The 19904-nt window shown below is 41.6% G+C and overlaps 1 protein-coding gene across 1 annotated transcript; it reads left to right on the top strand.

The window, feature by feature from the left end:
- The first annotated feature begins 268 nt into the window (after nt 1-268).
- FUNDC1 (FUN14 domain containing 1) lies at nt 269-19379 on the top strand. The gene is made up of 5 exons (XM_003808370.6): nt 269-471; nt 1178-1334; nt 4727-4802; nt 15829-15957; nt 18920-19379. The coding sequence occupies exons 1-5, from the start codon at nt 444-446 to the stop codon at nt 18995-18997; spliced, it is 468 nt and encodes a 155-aa protein (XP_003808418.1). The 5' UTR covers nt 269-443; the 3' UTR covers nt 18998-19379.
- Nucleotides 19380-19904: the final 525 nt, after the last annotated feature.

The raw sequence follows: 19904 nt of genomic DNA, 5'->3' as shown, positions 1-19904 counted from the left end.
CTGACTAAAGTTTGGTCAAGGAGAGAGTCTTTGTCAATACCCAGCTGGTTCTCCCTTTGTACCACCATGTGGCGCCCTTCACCCCATTCCTTCAGCCCTTAAGGCTCTTTTAAAACAAAATAATCAAATTCAAGTTACGGAAATTCTAGGAGGGGCGGTCCCTCCCCCTTCCTAGTTGCGGAAGGCAACGGACTACAAGTCCCCTACGCTCTCGCGGGGCTATGATCCGCCCGGCCCTCCCCACATTCCGGAGTTTCGCGCCTGCGCAGAAGGCAGAAGGTCCTGCGCTGAGAGAAGGGGGCGGAGACAGGACTACGCGCCTGGAGTAGGAGAAGGAGGAAAAAAGAGACCATAGACTTCCATCCTGGCCTAGAGCGGCCCTTAAAGTGCCAGGGAGAGGAGGGCGGGTGGGGACCACTCCAGAATTGGCCGCTGGCGGTATCATGGCGACCCGGAACCCCCCTCCCCAAGGTGAGCGGCCAGGGCCCGAAGTGGTATCTGGGACGCGGCTCACAGCTCTGGACCTTGCTCCTATGGCACCTCTTCCTTCCCCTGCCCTAGGATTCTTCGAGCTCCATTTTTTTTTAAGGCAGCCCCTTCGAGCACCCCCTCCGAGCTAGACTTTTTCCTCCCCTCTCTGCGGAACTCAAGCGGAGAGCCACCCCTACCCCCAGCACAGCCCTACCTGCCTCCTGCCTTACCTTCACCTCCGGCCCTTCATCTCCCATCTTCAAATGTATTATTATTTTCTTTTTTTAAACGTCTGGACTCAAGTGATTTCGCTGAGCTCCAGACTAGTTCTCTCAGGAGGACCCCTCCCCACCCCCATTCCTCCCACTGATGAAAATGGACCCTGCTCTGACCTTGACCCTACTAAGGTTTGGAGGTGGGGGTGACCCCTCACTACTGTGTCATTCTGAGTTGGCCCTGGCTTCGTGACCCCGGGCTGGTCCCCGGGCCTTTGGGAAAGCAGATGGGGGTCATTGTTGCAGGGTCCTTTACTCTTGAGGCCCTGGTCTCAAGAATTGAGTTAAATAAAGTCAGTAGTTTCTATGTGGGCATTTTTAGCTGTAGGCCAGAACTAATGAGTTGTAACAGATTTTTAAAAAGATGTATAGAACATTTCTGACTTTTGATTGACTCTACATTTATTTTTTTGCATTTTGCTATTTTGAAGACTATGAAAGTGATGACGACTCTTATGAAGTGTTGGATTTAACTGAGTATGCAAGAAGACACCAGTGGTGGAATCGAGTGTTTGGCCACAGTTCGGGACCTATGGTAGAAAAATACTCAGTAGCTACCCAGATTGTAATGGGTGGCGTTACTGGCTGGTGAGAACAACGTCTTTTTCATTAAATTTCATTTGGGGGCCTGACACTGCTGTCCTTTCATACATGGGCAAGAATCACCGTGCACAGGCAGTAGGTCTACACTGTTAATTCCAGAAGAGGCTTTTCTCTGAGTTAAAATTGATGTAATCTACATTCCCAGGCTCCCTGTTGAGTTTTGGCGATCCCCTCCCCCATGCCCACCACTGTTCCTCTCCTCCCTCCTCATCCTTCTTTTGATTCTTTATATAATTTCCCCATTCTCATGTTCAGCAAATGTCGTGGATCTGATTCAGTGATAGTAGATAGGAAGAAATATATGAGTTAATTATATGTAAATTTTTACATTTCATTCAGTGCTAACTGCTGAAAAAACCTAAGAAACTCCCACGGTAGAACTGGCCTCTAGTATTGTCAGCCCTGTACAGAGCAGTGTAAAATGCTCAGTATGAATTATTGGTGATGATACAGATGATTCTGTTTTTTGTGGGCTCGTTCAGATTATGATAACTCTTTGAAAAAGAGCTGTAGAACGTTAATTCTGTGTTTAAAGGTCTGATTGCTTACTTGATAATATTGTGGAGTCCATTAAGAAGTAGTTAATAACCATCAGCCTGACCAGTTAACATTTCAGACCACGTGATAACACAATGGCTACTGTGGATCTAATTCTGTTCTTACAATAAAAAAACTAGCCAGATAACAAGGGGCAGAAACAAATTTGACTGTTTTGAAAATGTTCGTGACTGTAGAGAAATTTTGGAGTTAGTGAGGGTACTTAACTTGTGCATAAGCGTTCTTAGATTCTTATTTAAATTCATCTTACATAGATTTAATTGAAATATTTACCTGTTTCCACTTGATAAGTATAACGATGAGTTTTTTGATTTGTGTTTTACATGCACCTTGGAATAATGAGACACTCCTCTATGCCTTTTTTTTGCAAATGCCATTTTATGATAGAAGTACTCATTGTGAAGATTCTGTGGTGCAGAGGTGCGGCATTTATTCATGATATGTACTTACTAGTGCTGCTGCAGGAAAAAAGCCTGCAATTAGAAGAGAGATGCCTGTCAGGGCCTGGTCATTCAGATAATTCTCCACAGGCTGATAGTTCCTCTAGCCCTGTAATTCAGGGTGTGGCTCTGCTTAAATAAGCTCACAATTTGGTTCCATGGGTGATTGGTTAATGTCAGTCAGGGCCTAAAGCCCAGTCTTAAAACAGACTCAAAAATAATTGAGAATAGAATTATCAAGTCATTTCATTGTTTCTCCTTGGAGACCAGACTCCTTGTAGATGAAGCCCCATCATTGGCAGAAGTTTGCTCGGAAAGCCTAGAGACAGAGCAGCAGGAGATGGGTTCATTTTAGTGACTGATGCCATCAAGCAATGGATACACATGCTTGTGGAGCACAGTCCAAGGGACATTGTGGCTGCTGCCTGCCTTTTCTGTTCCCTTTTCTGAGCCTTTGTTGCTGACATATATGTATATATACATACACACACACACACACACACACACAACACACACATTTGGATTACAGCCAGGTGTTGGTCCAGGAGCTGTATAATACAACTCTAATAATTATACAGGCGATTCGTTGCAATGACTATATTCAGTGTAGTAAATTTTTGCAATTTTCTTAGGATGTAAAACTGATGTGATATTATGGTGTATATTAAGGAGGAACAGTTAATAGGCACTAACCTAACAAGTTAGCAATTTAGACCAATTCAAGACATGTATAGGAGGCTGAGGAGATTTTATTTTGCTGTAGGTAGCTGTAGGCTTTTGATCATGACAAAAAATTAAAACTATTAGGATGGGTCCTTGCTAGGAGAGATGGGAGGTGTTGAGACCAGTTAGAGGGCCCTTAAAGTGTTCTGGAAGCAAGGTAATGATGACCTTGAGAGTGGAAAGGAGAAGACAGTCAAATAATGTTTTGGAGATAAAATATATAGAACTGTGGAGGCCAGGTGCGGTGGCTTACACTGGTAATCCCAGCACTTTGGGAGGCCGAGGCGGGTGGATCACCAGAGGTCAGGAGTTCAAGACTAGCCTGGCCAACATTGTGAAACCCCGTCTCTACTAAAAATACAACAATTAGCTGGGTGTGGTGGCGGGCATCTGTAATCCCAGCTATTCGGGAGGCTGAGGCAGGAGAATTACTTGAACCCGGGAGGCGGAGGTTGCAGTGGGCTGAGATGGCACCAGTGCATTCCAACCTGGTGACAGAGCGAGCTCCATCTAAAAAATAAATTAATTAATTAAATTAAATAACAGAAATTTATTCTCTCACAGTTCTGGAGGCTAGAAGTCTGAAATCAGGATGTCAACAGGGTTTGTTCCTTCTTGGAGGCTCAGAGGGAGAAATCTGTTTTATGTTTCTCTGCTAGCTTCTGGTGGTTGCCAGCAATCCTTGTCATTCCTTGGCTTGTAGACGTATTACTCCAGTCTCTGCCTCTGTTGTCCTCACATGTCGTCTTCCCTCTGTGTGCGTCCTTATCGGATTAAAGGCCCACCCTGTCCAGTTTGATCTCATCTGAACTTATTACATCTGCAGTGACTCTGTTTTCAAATAAGGTCACATTTAGAGGTTTTGGGAAGGATATGAATTTTGAGGGGGACACCATTCAACCCAGTGCAGAAGGCTAGAGTTAGAAATATAGGATTCATTTGCACAGTGTGGATCTGGAATGCTGAAGGGAATGTGAGCTCACTGAAGGAGCGAATTAATGACAAAAGAAGTATGAGCTGACACAGGGTAGATGAGACACAAAAAACATTTAATATAAAAATAGGTAGATATAGATAAGGAGGCCTTTAGAAATGTGGGCTGAAGTATAGTTATTGAGTGGAACAACAGCTGGACCTGAAAGGGTAGGAAAGGTAGGAAAGCTTTAGATAGGTAAAGCTAGGCAGAAACCCCTAGAAGCAGGGAGATTAATAGCTTGAGCAAAGGTGATGACCTATTTGGAGGTTAATGGGGTTGGAGCCGAAGGTGGGGGTCAACTAGGTGTATGGACCATCTTGACTGTATTAAGCAAAACATCACTTTTATTACGGGAGGTTTCAGCTTATACAAATGTAGGAGGAATATAATGAACCCCTGAGTACTTGTCGTTATTTTAGTAGCTGCTCTTTTTTTTCTATAAATTCCCCTCCTCTTCTCTCCGTCCCTTATTTTGAAGCAAATTTCAGACATTTTAGATTGTGCATTTTTGACTAGCCTATATAACTAAGGGGTTTCTGAGAAGGTTTCTGAGCAGGTAAGGGATGTGATCAAAAGAAATGCGAAGACATAAGATTTTATTAGGAAAGCAATGAAAAGTAGAAGAGGGAGAGGGTTTAGTACATAATTGATTGTTTTCATCTTTTGTTATTTGATTAAAGGTGTGCAGGATTTCTGTTCCAGAAAGTTGGAAAACTTGCAGCAACTGCAGTAGGTGGTGGCTTTCTTCTTCTTCAGGTATGTCAGAGCTTTAAGCACTTGCCTTTGCTTTCATAGAAGGTGGAATTTTTCTTTTAGGCATCAGTTTATGGAAGAGCTACAATGAGTTTTGGAAGCTGACTGTTGTCTTGAAAGATAACAATTTAAATACTTCTGAGTTATTAAGCATAGTTTGATCCCAGCTATTAAAAAGACAGCCATTACCGAGCGCATTGGCTCACGCCTGTAATCCCAGCACTTTGGGAGGCAGAGGCAGGCAGATCCCTTGAGGTCAGATGTTCAAGACCAGCCTGGCCAACATGGTGAAATCCCGTCTCTACTGAAAATACAAAAATTAGCTGCCATGGTGGTGCACGCCTGTAGTAGTCCCAGCTACTTGGGAGGCTGAGGCAGGAGAATTGCTTGAACCCAGGAAGCGGAGGTTGCAGTGAGCCGAGATCGTGCCATTGCACTCCCGCCTGGGCAACAAGAGCGAAACTCTGTCTCCAAACAGAACAAAACAAAACAAAACAAAAATCCATAATCTTATATCTGAGGCAGATAGATTTGAAGTTTTAGTTTTGTTCATATTCTTGTAAGTATAAGATCTAAAAATGCTTTGCCATTAGAGGATGTTTATCAGGGCATCATCTGGCATTCATGTCTGTTTGGCATGTATTTTTTCAAAAATATCATTCCTTGAAGATCAAATATAGTAAATCCAAAAATTGAAAATCTCTACGAATGAATGTGAGCAGCACTTTTAAAGATACAGAGAACTGTCACTTGTACTAGATTTTAAAAATGATTGATGTTCATAGCCACCAGAATCTGAATTCAGCACCTAAGCCATCGATCATGTAATAACTAGTGTAGTTGTAGTACAAGGGGACTAGATTTGTATGTATGAAGCACAGATTTTGAGTTGTTCACTAAACAGCCTTTTAAAAATATATGTGTTTTCTTTCTTTTGGTGACATTATTACGAATAATTGCTTATTACTTGTGGTAAGAGGTAAAAAAAATGATTAATACCTAAATTTAGTTCTTTGGATGAATATGCCAGCATTAGTACAGATGATAATTTTACTTAAGCTGATTTTGACTTGGTTTTATATGGAATCAAGAGCATATTTTATTCCATAGCTATTTTGAAGACTCAGTTGTCATTTCTGTTAGTGTAAAAGGGTACTGGACTGAAGCAGAGTTTCCTAAAATGTTCACAGAATGGAGAGAAGTGTATATTTTAATCCACTCTGCATGTCAGTTTTTCAGAAGTCCATTTCAGTTCACTCAATATGCACCATTCAAATCCACATTTTGTCATTGCCACCTCCCACTTTTCCGCATTTAGTCCACGTAGTCTTTGAAGTTTTTAAGGCAGAGCAACATAGGACCTATCTGCATCAAACCAGTTTTTCCCACAAATATGACTAACCTTGAAAACTCAGTAGAAGGAAAGTGAAAGGGGAAATAAAGTAACAAATGGCTTTTAGGCTAATTGCCTAATATTCTTTAGGCCCACTTTCATATTTTTGTGACCTTTCTTATATTTAAAGGTAAATATTAGTTTATTTAGAACTTAAAGCTTTTCTAGTAACAATGTCAAGTGTTTTCCAATAGATATTTATTACACTGCCATCTTAAATTACACAATCTCTTCGTTTTAATTTTTTGGAGTTATACATCCTTATAATTCAAAGGGCCAAGTACTTGTGCAAGGCTTGTTACAGATTAGAGTAATCCTCCACCTCTCTCACTACCCCCATTTTTCCATCCCTTGAGACATCCAGTTTGAACTCTTAACTGATTCTTAAGGTAGTAATCTCTTTTTCCCTAAACAAGTTAATTGGACATTTCTTGATCTTTCAGTTTTAGGTGTGAACTATTGGCTTCCCATTATGGAATGGGAAAATTTAGCTGTCATTTATTGACCTGTTTTGTTTTCCCTATACTTCTCCCCCAAATCTCACATACCTGAATGCTTTCTTCCCTCTCCCTCAATCGTCTGAGTGTAGTTACTTCCCTTTTTTCATAATTGTGTTAGATCATTCATTATATGGAGTTCACTGAGATTGATTACTTGGAGTTCACTGAACTTCTTGAGCCTGTGAATTTATGTCTTTAATCATGTTTGGGAAGGTTTTGGCCATTATTTCTACTAGGAAGTTTGGGATTTTTTTTTTTTTTTTTTCGAGACAGAGTCTTGCTCCGTCGCCCAGGCTAGAGTGCAGTGGCGCAATCTTGGCTCACTGCAACCTCCACCTCCCGGATTCAAGTGATTTTCCTGCCTCAGCCTCCCAAGCAGCTGGGATTATAGATTACAGCTGCCTGCCACAGCACCCCGCTAATTTTTGTATTTTTAGTAGAGATGGGGTTTCACCATCTTGGCCAGGCTGGTCTAGAACTCTTGACCTATTGATCCACCCGCCTCGGCCTCCCAAAGTGCTGGGATTACAGGATTACAGGCATGAGCCACCACGGGCGGCCGGGATTATTTCTTTTCTTCTTCTTCTTTTTTTTTTTTTTTAGACAAGAGTTTTGCTCATGTTGCCCAGGCTGGAGTGCAATGGCGCAATCTCGGCTCACTGCAACCTCCGCCTCCTGGGTTCAAGCGATTCTCTTTCCTCAGCCTCCCAAGTAGCTGGGATTACAGGCACCTGCCACCATGCCTGGCTAATTTTTGTATTTTTAGTAGAGATGGGGTTTCACCACGTTGGCCAGGCTGGTCTCGAACTCCTGACCTCAGGCAATCCGCCCGCCTCTGCCTCCCAAAGTGCTGGGATTACAGGCGTGAGCCACCGCGCCCAGCCAGGATTCTTTCTTTTCTTTTTTTTTTTTTTTTTGAGACGGAGTCTTGCTCTGTCACCCAGGCTGGAGTGCAGTGGTGCGATCTCAGCTCACTGCAAGCTCCGCCTCCCAGGGTCACGCCACTCTCCTGCCTCGGCCTCTCAAGTAGCTGGGACAACAGGCGCCCGCCACCAAGCCCGGCTAACTTTTTTGTATGTTTTTGGTAGAGACAGGGTTTTGCTCTGTTAGCCAGGATGATCTCGATCTCCTGACCTCATGATCTGCCCGCCTCGGCCTCCCAAAGTGCTGGGATTACAGGTGTGAGCCACCGCACCTGGCCCAGTATTATTTCTTTAGACAACTACTGGTTGTGTAAATCACCTTTCATTGTCGTATGTATCAAATAGTTCATCAGTTTAACCGTCTGGGCAAACTTGGTCCCAGAGTCATCTGTCCTGTTTGCTTTCTAGGCCTGGTATACGGCTCTCACCCTGGGATCTCTCTTCAATACCTTCTGGATAGTCCCTTTTTGTTTTGGGTTGTTTCTTGTATGTTATGTCTTTTGTTTGTTTGTTTGTTTTTTGAGACAGTCTTGCTCTGTTGCCCAGGCTAGAGTGCAGTGGTACAATCTCACTCACTACAAACTCTGCCTCCTGGGCTCAAGGGATCCTCCTGCCTCAGCCTCCCAAGTAGCTGGGACTACAGGCGTGTGCCACCATGCCCACTAATTTTTGTATTTTTGTATAATAGGGAGGTCTTGCTATGTTGCCCAGGCTGGTCTCGAACTCCTGGGCTCAAGCATTCCACCCGCCTTGGCCTCCCAAAGTGTTGGGATTACAGGCGTAAGCCACTGCACCTGGCCTATCCTATGTCTTGATGTATTCTCTTGTTTTGGTGGACACATCCTCCAATAGCTTTCGTAGAAAATGAGAATGGGAACTATAGTTTTTGAGACTTTGCATGTCTGAAAATTTCTTCATTTTATCCTCACATTTGTTTGATAATTTATTAATAGCTGGGTTTAGGTATTGCTCCATTGTCTTCTGACTTCCAGTGTTGCTGTTAAAAGTTTAAAGTAATTCTAATTTCTGAACCTTTACATGTGTGGGGTTTTTTTTTCCTTTCAGTTAATGCTTATAGGATTTTCTTTTGTCCTCAGTATTCTGATTTTTCCCAGTGATGTGCCTTACTGTGGGCCTATTTTCATCCACTGTGCTGGAAACTCAAGGGGCCCTTTCAGTTTGGGGAAATTTTCTTTATATTTATTTAGTTAATGATATCCTGCTCTTTAATTTTCCCATCTTTTTTTCTGTAGTTCCAGTTATATGGATCTCCTGGACCAGTTGTCTGATTTTTCTTTATTTATTTATTTTACAGTTTTAGACTTATTTTTAATTTTTTTTAAATAGAGATGAGGTCTTGCTATGTTGCCCAGGCTGGTCTCAAGCAATCCTCCTGCCTTGGCCTCCCAAAATGTTGGGATTACAGGTGTGAGCCACTGACTGCTTGGCCTAATAATTTTTTTTTTTCTTTCTTAGATTTGGTAGAACACTAATAATCTTTTCAATTTTCCACTTCTATCTTTTTGGTCTATTTTCTGGGAGATTTCTTCAACTTCAACAAGTTTTTTTTGTTGTTTTTGTTTTTTGTTTTTTTTTTGAGACAGAGTCTCACTCTGTTCACCTGGGCTGGAGTGCAGTGGTGCGATCTTGGCTCACTGCAGCCTTGACCTCCCAGGCTCAGGTGATTTCTTCACGCCAGCCTCCCAAGTAGCTGGGACTACAGGCATGCACCACCATGCCTGGCTAATTTTTTGTATTTTTAGTAGAGATGGAGTTTTGCTATGTTGCCCAGGCTGGTCTTGAACTCCTGAGCTCAAGCGATCCACCCACCTCGGCCTCCCAAAGTGCTGGGATTACAGATGTGAGCCACCATGCCCGGCTGTTGTTCTTTTAATGTGACTTTAGCATTCTGTTTCTTGCTTTTCCTTCATGGATGCAGTGAGCAGTATCTTTTTTAAAAATTTTTAATGGCTAATACTTGGATACTATTTTTTTGTTGTTGTTGTTTTGTTTTTTTGTTTTTTTGTTTTTTTTGAGACGGAGTCTCGCTCTGTCGCCCAGGCTGGAGTGCAGTGGCACGATCTCGGCTCACTGCAAGCTCCGCCTCCCGGGTTCGCACCATTCTCCTGCCTCAGCCTCCCGAGTAGCTGGGACTACAGGCGCCTGCCACCACACCCAGCTAATTTTTGTATTTTTAGTAGAGACAGGGTTTCATTGTGTTAGCCAGGATGGTCTCGATCTCCTGACCTCATGATCTGCCTGCCTCGACCTCCCAAAGTGCTGGGATTGCAGGCGTGAGCCACTGCGCCCGGCCTTGGATACTGTTTTTTTAAGAGATTGGTGGGATGTATTTATTATGTGTGACTTGTCCTCCTCCAACCCATTGTTTCAACCAATGCAATGGTTAGAAGACAGTCCCTTCAATAAGACTTCTGGAAACACATCATATTACTGGAGCACTAACATTCTTGGAAACCATTTTAATTGCATGTCTATAGACCAAGAAGGTTTGTGAGAGATGGTATAGTTGAATGTCTTCTCTAATTCGAAGATAGAAGCTTCTTAGAAAGTGGCAGAGACTGAAAGTTTTCCTTAAATCACCAGATGCTAGTTGGAAGTGACTGCCTTAATAGACTGCAGGTTCAGAGTGTTGATCCAAATAGTCTGTCCTACAAGCAATTCTTAGCATCTACACAGAATGTTCATCTAGCAGTTTATTTTTTCAGCTTTACAAACAACTCTGCAGTGACTAGCCATTTATATACAGCTTTGCACACTTGTCTAAGACAAAGCAAAAATATACATATTTAGGCCAGGCATGGTGGCTCACGCCTGTAATCCCAGCACTTTGGGAGGCTGAGGCGGGTGGATCGCCTGAGGTCAGAAGTTCGAGACAAGCCTGGCCAACAAGGTGAAACCCCATCTCTACTAAAAGTACAAAATTAGCCGGGCATGGTGGTGCATGCCTGTAATCCCAGCTACTCGGGAAGCTGAGGCAGGAGGATCATTTGAACCTGGGAGGCAGAGGTTGCAGTGAGCCGAGATCATGTCATTGCACGCCAGCCTGGGTGACAAAAGCGAAACTCCGTCTCAAAAAAAAAATATATATATATGTATACACACACACACACATATATATATTTAAGCCTCTTGATTGTCAAGTAGCCTTCCAGAAAGTATTCCTACTATCCCCATATGAGAGGATCCACCAGCTTTTCCCCCTTTTCATACTGTACTCTTGGGGTTCCTTTTTTTTTTTTTTTTTTTTTCTGAGACAGAGTTTCACTCTGTTGCCCAGGCTGGAGTGCAAGTGGTGTGATCTTGGCTTATGGCAGCCTCAGTCTCCCAGGTTCAAGTGTTTCTCGTGCCTTAGCCTCCCGAGTAGCTGCAATTACAGGCGCACACCACTGTCTGGCTAATTTTTGTATTTTCTGTAGAGATGGGGTTTCACCATGTTGGCCAGGCTGGTCTTGAACTCTTGGCCTCAAGTGATCCGCCTTCCTCAGCCTCCCAAAGTGCTGGGATTACAGGCATGAGCCACCGTGCCGGGCCTCATACTGTACTCTTTGGAAGGGAGTCACTGTGTATAGCCCACATTTCAGGAGTGTAATTATGCTCCACCTTTCTGAAGGCAGAGTAGCTACATAAATTATTTAGAAATAGTCTGTTGGAAGATTTGTCTCTTATTTATTCAGTCATTTATTTATATCAATATGGACTCATGGATATTTATTTTATAGTTTGGTTTATACTCTAATGCTCTTTTATTGCTCAAATTTTACCAGCTTTGGCCATTAAGAGCTCTTTCAGTTGTGCATTGTCTTTTTTAAGCTCTCTGAGGACATAAATGATCAAGCTTCTGTGTGTGTGTGTGTGTGTGTGTGTGTGTTTTAAGCTTCTTCCTACCAAGTCCCTGTTTGTCTAAGGTGTTTTGTTCCCCCTCCCCAACCTTTTTCCTGCTTGTTTATTTTGGTTTCTAGTTTTCAAGTTAAAGGCCTTCCTCCATGTCTGATGATCCTTGGTTGTCTGCTCATATTTAAGAATTGAGCACTAAAAGTTGATGGAAAGCTCTAAACAATATGGACGTGTGGATGGGGCTTTCCCTTCTCTGGGAAATCTGACCAGTCCAAGAAAAATGATCTAAAGATAAGGAGTTGGGGGTGGGCAGAATTTCCCGCAGTGAAACAGCCCAATTAGATCAGCATATGGTGAAGTTCACAAGCAGAAAGCCCCATCTACCTGTTTAGAGCTTTCTGGCCAACATGAATCTTTATCTGAAAGCCTGGTGTGTGTGTGTGTGTGTGTGCGCGTGTGTGTGTGTGTGTGTGTTTTTCTGGAAACAGTCTCACTCTCTGGCCCAGGCTGGAGTGCAGTGGCGTGACCATGGGTCAGTGCAGCCTTGAACTCCTGAGGCTCAAGTGATCCTGCCACTTCAGCCTCTCAAGTAGCTGGGACTACAGGTGCATGCCACCATGTCTGGCTAATTTTTGTATTTTTTGTAGAGACAGAATTTCGCCGTATAGCCCAGGCTGGTCTCAAACTCCTGGGCTCAAGCAGTCTGCCTGCTTCACCCTCCCAAAGTGTTGGGATTATAGGCGTGAGCAACCGAGCCTGGCCTCTGGCATTATTATTTATTTATTTATTTATTTTTGAGACAGTCTTCCTCTTTCACCCAGGCTGGAATGCAGTGGCGAGATCTCAGCTCACTGCAGCCTCCGCCTCCTGGGTTCAAGAACCGCCTCCTGATTCTTGTAACTCAGCCTCCTGAGTAGCTGTGATTACAGGTGTGAGCCACCACGCCCAGCTAGTTTTTTGTGTTTTTAGTTTCACTGACATAGTTTCACCATGTTGACATGGCTGATCTCGAACTCCTGGCCTCAAGTGATCTGCCCACCTTGGCCTCCCAAAGTGCTAGGAGTACAGGGGTGAGCCACCACGCCCAGCCCCTCTGTCATCATTATTATTATTATTTTGAGACAGTGTCTCACTCTGTTGCCCAGGCTGGAGTGCAGTGGCGTGATATCGGCTCACTGTAGTCTCTGCCTCCTGGGTTCCAGTGATTCTTTTGCCTCAGCCTTCCAAGTAGCTGGGAATACAGGCATGCGCTACTATGTCCGGCTAATTTTTGTATTTTTAGTAGAGATAGGGTTTCACCATGTTGGCCAGGCTGGTCTTGAACTCCTGGCATTAGGTAATCCGCCTGCCTCGGCCTCCCAAAGTGCTAACATTACAGGCGTGAGCCACGGAGCCCGGCCTGGAATTATTTTATTTTATTTTATTTTTTTTAACTTGGAAGCTTTTATTCTAATGAAAGTACCTTACGTAATCCCGTTAAATATTTTAGTGTTATAGGAAGTCAAATGTTCAAAAAGCAGTCATCACTGCCCCATTCCCTCCCCAGTCTGTTGGCTTGCATTTCCTTGTAGTTGCAGATGAATTTTGTGTGGACAAGACTGAATTGGGTCCTGTATGTATTGGTTGGTTAAGTTGGTTGTACCTGAACCCCACTTGGGGCAGATTGCTTGTCCTTGGTCATCTCTGTACTGGAGCAGGGTGCTCAATTTAGACTGGTATTCTTCGGTTTGATCAGAAGTGTACTTCTCAGCTGGGTGCCGTGGCTCACTGTAATCCCAGCACTTTGGGAGACCAAGGCAGGAGGATGGCTTGAGGCCAAGAGTCCAAGACCAGCCTGGGCAACATAGTGAGACTTCATCTCTCTCTCTCTTTTTTAAGGCATTAATATCTTTAGCATCTCAAGGTTTTTCATTTTTCCTGCAAGGGAACAGATTCTCAAGGGAATTTGTTCAGTGATGGTAGATCACTCCAGCATCAAAGATCGTTCTCTTGTTAGTAGACATGCTAGGTTGGGTCCTTTGGGATAATCTAGCTCATCCATTTTGTTGCTGAGAGTCATTATTTGAGCCAGGTTGGTTAATACAGCTTTTGAGATTTAGTCTTTATTCATTGTCTTTGTTATCATTTATTTACTATGTCTCATTCATCTGGCATTAGTTGGGACTCTAGGGATATAGAGATTCACAGCCCATATGGTCAGTGCTGAGCTAGAAGGGTGTGTTTAGTGCTGAGAGAGCAGAGGGAAGACGCTCTGTGTGCTTGGAGGTGTTAGGGAAGTCTTCTTCCAAAGAGGCGTTAGTATCTTTAGCATCTCAAGGTTTTTCATTTTCCTTGCAACTGTTTGACATTTTCCCCCAAAACGTAGAGAATTCTTTAAATTATACAAAATCTTTATCTCAGATAACACTGGGTTTACTAATTATCAGTGACAAATGGCTATGTAAAAATATTTTGTGTATAGAATGCTGTTTGTGAGAATTTGTTTAATCTGTCTCATTAAAATGGTTTCCTTTATTCATTTGCTGGGGATTGGGGGGTGGATAAGGGGTCTCACCCAGGGAATATAGTTAAGGTTTGTTTTTTGTTTTTTTAATTTCACTTCCAATTTAACTCATGGCATGAAGATTAGCTTTTTAAAAAAAACTTTGTAACTTAAAATGTTAAGTCTTGAAAATGACAGTTGAATTGGGAGTTGCTGATGAGTGGTGGTATAGATAATATTTTTGTTCTGCCGGGCGCGGTGGCTCATGCCTGTAATCCCAGCACTTTGGGAGGCCGAGGCGGGTGGATCACGAGGTCAGGAGATCGAGACTATCCTGGCTAACACGGTGAAACCCCTTCTCTACTAAAAAACAAAAAATCAGCCGGGCGTGGTGGCGAGTGCCTGTAGTCCCAGCTACTCGGGAGGCTGAGACAGGAGAATGGCATAAACCCGGGAGGCGGAGCTTGCGGTGAGCAGAGATCACGCCACTGCACTCCAGCCTGGGCGACAGAGCGAGACTCCGTCTCAAAAAACAAAAATAAAAAAAATTTTGTTCTAACCAAAAAATAAAGCCATATACATACATAAAATATTTGTACTTCTCACAAGCTTTGGATTAAGAAGAAATGTTAAGATTCAGCAAAAAGTAAAATTCTGCAAAAGCTTCAAAGTAATCAACTATTTTGATTACTTAGTGCAAGCCAATAAGAAGTCTTTTCAATTTATATGTAGAATTTTCCTAAGGTTCATCATCACCTCCATGCCTGTGACTCAAATTGCTGTATCAAGTACTACCAGAAAAAGCCTTCACTTGCCATTTGATTTGATCACCACTGTTTTGCTGAGGCTGGAGTTTGAAGTGATAGTAGATGAATAAATACAAGAAGAAATGCAGATAAACAAATTCTTCTATGGAGTCATTCACAGACAAAATAGAACCTAAGATTTCTAGTCAGCCCGTTTATGCAAAATCAGATATTTTTATTATTTAAAGTATTTTCTGTGTGGCTAAAAGTCAGTGTGTTCATTCAGGGTGCAAATGGCAAAAAAAAAGTGATGCACTAAAAAATTACAAAGAAAGCATAAGCTTGACAGAAGTGATTTATAATGGTATATATGGCTATTTTATTATTTGGAGGCACTGAGTTACTGGACTGGCTTGCACACACACTGTTGTTCCTGTTCAGATATTGCAGTCTCTCAGTAGTACCATATGATAATTTTTCTTATGATAGGCATTTAGCTATAGTTTTATTAAAAGGATTTATAGCATGAAACTTGTGTAGAGTGCAGTTTGTTTTATATTCTACTTTCAAAAGCAATTACCAGAAAGTATTCTTAATTTAAGTAAAGAGAGCTATTTAAATACTTACCAGGCTACTTAAATTTCTTTAGTGATCTAATAACTGATTGGCTTATGATCCCTTATAATTAAAGATCTATTTAATTAAAAAGTATTTTTAAATTAGCTATATAATCTAGATAATCTCTGTATCTTTTTAACTAATTCCCTATTCCAAAAGGTGTGACAGAATGATAGTATAGTTAAAAGACAGTTTTTGGAATCATTTTCCCATCATGTACTAAACACTGTTCATCACATCTAAATAATTAGTTACTTACTTATGCTTAATATCTGTTTTCCCTAACAGACCTGAAGCTCTCTGAGGATAGGGGCTTATGTCTCCCTTATTCAGTACTTAGCATAGGGTAGGCACTAGTGTCTGTTAAATGAATAAACTAGTGGAGAAAAAGCAATTTCTTAGCTATAAGTTTTATAGGTTACTAGAACTCTTAAGTGTTTATATATTCTTGGCTATTATAGTCAGCAACCTAGTTGGTGTAGTATTGATAATTTTTATTATATTTTTTGCAGATTGCTAGTCATAGTGGCTATGTGCAGATTGACTGGAAGAGAGTTGAAAAAGATGTAAATAAAGCAAAAAGACAGATTAAGAAACGAGCGAACAAAGCAGCACCTGAAATCAACAATTTAATTGAAGAAGTAAGATGATATATAATTTTGACTTTTTTTTTTTTTTTCCTTTTTTTGGTTAATGGGTGTCCCTTAGCAGAAAATGTGACCGGGGGGGATTACTGTCTTTTTTAAAAATGGTGTTTTTGGTTATATATCTAGAGTGTTAAGTAAAATTTGAGATCACACCACTACTTAAATCAGTCATTATTTTTTTTTTTTTGGTGGTTAACATAGATTCCCCTGCATATCTCTAGCTCACTTTGATCTTGTTGTAAAAACTAAGAACATTCTTTTCAACATATTTCCTCTGCCTTTATAAATGAACATGTACAGGTGTAGTAAAACTTAAAAGTACACTTTTTTTTTTTGAGGATAGTTTGAAAATATGTTTTTTTAATATGATTAATATATTTTATTAATGTTTTCAGGTGTAATTTGACCCTTTACTTTTGTACTGTTTAAAATGGAATTGAATACTTCCTTGCCTTTGTTTTTGTTTTATCCTTTTACCTCCCTCAACTTTTTAGTTTGAAAAAATTCAAACCAGTTAAAAAGTTGAAAGACAAATATAGTGAATATCTCAATACCCTTCATCTATTCACCAAATTGTTCATGATTTGCCGTGTTTACTTTATCTGTGTGTGGGTGACACACACACATAATTTTTTTTCCAAAGTATTTAAGATGTCATAACTTTTCATCCCTAAATACTTCAGTATGTATCTTCTAAGAGTACAGATATTCTCTTATACAACTATGAATACGCACCCCCCCCTTTTTTTATTTTTTTACTGTGTGGGAACTGCCACTTCAGAAACTTTTTTTTTCTTTTTTGAGACGGGTTCTCGCCCTGTAGCCCAGGCTGGAGTGCAGTGGCGTAATCTTGGCTCACTGCAACCTCCGCCTCTCGGGTTCAAGCGATTCTCCTGCCCCAGCCTCCTGAGTAGCTGGAATTACAGGCACGCGCCACCTCTCCCAGCTAATTTTTTGTATCTTTAGTAGAGACAGGGTTTCACCATGTTGGGCAGGCTGGTCTTGAACTCCTGACCTCATGATCCACCCGCCTCAGTCTCCCGAAGTGCTGGGATTAGGGGCGTGAGCCACCAGGCCCGGCCAACTGTTTTTTTTTTTTTTTTTTTTTTTTGAGACAGGTCTCATTCTGTCTCGCTGTGTTGCTTAGGCTGGAATGCAGTGGCATCATCATGGCTCACTACAGCCTTGACTCCCCTGGCTCAAATGGTCCTCCCACCTCAGCCTCCCAAGTAGCTGGGACTACAGGTGTGCATGATGCCTCGGCCTCCCAAAGTGCTAGGATCACAGGCGTGAGCCCCCATGCCTGGCCAAATGCCATTATTAATTAAAAAAAAAAAAATGTAACATGAGATAATAGTATTTCCTTTCTTTGTTAATTTTTTTTAGACAGGGTCTTGCTCTGTCACCCAGGCTGGAGTGCAATGGTGTGATCACAGCTCACTGCAGCCTCGAGCACCTGGGCTCAAGTGATCCTCCCACCTCAGCCTCTCAAGTAGCTGGGACTACAGGTGCATGCCCAGCTAATTTTTATATTTTTGTAGAGATGAGGTTTTGCCATGTTGCCAGGCTGGTCTCAAACTCCTGGGCTCAAGCAGCCTGCCTGCCTCAGCCTCCCAATGTGCTGGGCATTACAGGTTTGAGCCACCACACCCAGCCAGTATTTTCTAATATGCAGTTCATATTAATATTTTTCTACAAAATATCTTGTGTGGCTTTTTTTTTCCCAATTAAGAATTATATGCCAGGTACAGTAGTTCACTCCTGTAATCCCAGCACTTTGGGAGGCTGAGGCAGGAGGATCTCTTGAGCCTAGGAGTTTGAGATCAGCCTGGGTAACAGAGAGAGACCTTGTCTCTACAGAAAATACAAAAATTAGAATGGTGGCATGCACCTGTAGTCTCAGCTACTTGGGAGGCTGAGGTGGGAGGATTGCTTGAGGCTGTGAGACATGATTGTGCCACTGCACTCCAGCCTGGCTGACAGAATGAGACCCTGTTCCCACCCACCCCCCCCCAAAAAATTATATATTGTTTTCGGTTATCATGTCTATGAAGTCTCATTTAGTCTTAAACAGTCCTTTCATCTGTTAATTTTATTCCCCCATCTTTCATGGCACTGACATTTTTGACACCTCTAGGCAGAATATCCCACAGTCTGGCTTTGTCTGATGGCTTCCTCATGATTTTATTCTGGTTAAACATTTTACCAAAGTAATTTGTTTTGGTTTTGATCCTGTACATTTTTTTTTCTGTTGGCTAAATGGACTATTAATAAATACCATTGTGCCTGCTGTGACAATTTATTAAATAATCTGTGTTAATAACTTGATGATGGGCCATTCATCTCTACCTTACAGGTAGATTTCTTTTTACTTGTGAGATCATTGCTGCCCATATACTTATTATCTCAATAGCCAAGGAGCTTACTGGGCATGACTGTGTTCTCTAGTCTCCTTCAATTAGTCAGGGACATTTCTGGGATCTTGCATGCTATTTGATACCTGCAGTAGTAGGTGCACAGGAATTTTTGCTGAATATTTATTGAATTGAAGAAAATAGCTGAAACTGCTACTTGGCTCTGGATTCAGTAAGAATTTTTTTTTGTGCATCTTTTTATTGTGGTAAAATAGTTATACAAAAATTTTACCAGTTTAACCATTTTTAAGCATACAGTTCAGTGGCATTAAGCATATTCACATTTTTCTGCAATCATTACCACTATCTATTTCCAGAACTTTTTCATCATCCCAAACTCTGTGCCCATTAAACATTAATTTTCAGTTTCCCTCTCTCCCCAGCTCTTAATGATCTGTATTCTGCTTTCTGACTACTCATACGAGCAGAATCATGTAATATCTGTTCTTTTTTGTCTACCTTATTTCACTTTGCATAATGTTTTCAAGGTTCATCCCTGTTGCAGCATAATTAAGAGTATTTTTGTTTAAACTTTGTTTCAGGCAACAGAATTTATCAAGCAGAACATTGTGATATCCAGTGGATTTGTGGGAGGCTTTTTGCTCGGACTTGCATCTTAAGGACATGAATATTCTCCCATAACGGATTCAACTATGAGAAGAGAAGTGGCAGCAATAAGGCAGTCTCTCAAAAGTCATACTGCCAGAGTCTCTAGGGCAAGGAGAAACAACTAGCTGGACAATACTCAATTCACAACTTAGCATTTTGCCATCTGAAGCTTGGCAAACTAGTATCTGCTGTAAAACAACCTATATGGTATATGAACCATAGTATTCCTGAGCAAAACGTGGCTTTCATCGCTTTGTAAAAATTTGCATCTGTTTAGAAACTAGCCTATAAAATATCACCATTGGATGTAGATATGGAGAGAAAAGAAATATGTTGGGTTTGTTGCTTAGCGAAATATTCTCTTTTTATTTAAATAAAATGTTCTTCATTGTGTTTTATGGTATGTGTCCATAATTTAAAATTCGTGCTACAGTTTCAGTATTAAGGCTGACTTTTTTTTTTTAAGATATGTTTGCAATAAGTTAAAAAACTGTAATACCCTTTTGTGGAAAGCTTTAGAAATGATATAATTATTAAAGATATTAAACAGACTCTGCTGATGTAATATGATACCAATTTTTATGTTGTTTTTTTCCTGGAGTTATTACTTTGTTATAAGTGTAATAATTGTACATTTCTTTTTTTTTTTTTTTTTTTTTTTTTGAGACAGAGTCTTGCTCTGTCACCCAGGCTTGGAGTGCAGTGGCATGATCTTGGCTCACTGCATCCTCCGCCTCCCAGGTTCAAGCGATTCTTGTGCCTCAGCCTCCCGAGTAGCTGGGAGTACAGGCACGTACCACCACACTTGGCTAATTTTTGTATTTTTAGTAGAGACGAGGTTTCGCCATGTTGGCCAGGCTGGTCTCGAACCCTTGACCTCAGGTGATCCGCCCGCCTTGGCCACCCAAAGTGCTGGGA

The sequence above is a fragment of the Pan paniscus genome, chromosome X (genome assembly GCF_029289425.2).
Source record: "Pan paniscus chromosome X, NHGRI_mPanPan1-v2.0_pri, whole genome shotgun sequence".
Taxonomy (NCBI): domain Eukaryota; kingdom Metazoa; phylum Chordata; class Mammalia; order Primates; family Hominidae; genus Pan; species Pan paniscus.
This window is presented reverse-complemented; position numbering and strand designations above follow the sequence as displayed.

Excerpts from the sequence above, each read along its gene's own strand:
- FUNDC1 (XM_003808370.6), top strand. The coding sequence starts at position 444 with ATGGCGACCCGGAACCCCCCTCCCCAAG. Across the intron at positions 4,803-15,828 it reads GTGGCTTTCTTCTTCTTCAG|ATTGCTAGTCATAGTGGCTA; the intron begins GTATGTCAGAGC and ends TATTTTTTGCAG. Across the intron at positions 15,958-18,919 it reads TCAACAATTTAATTGAAGAA|GCAACAGAATTTATCAAGCA; the intron begins GTAAGATGATAT and ends ACTTTGTTTCAG.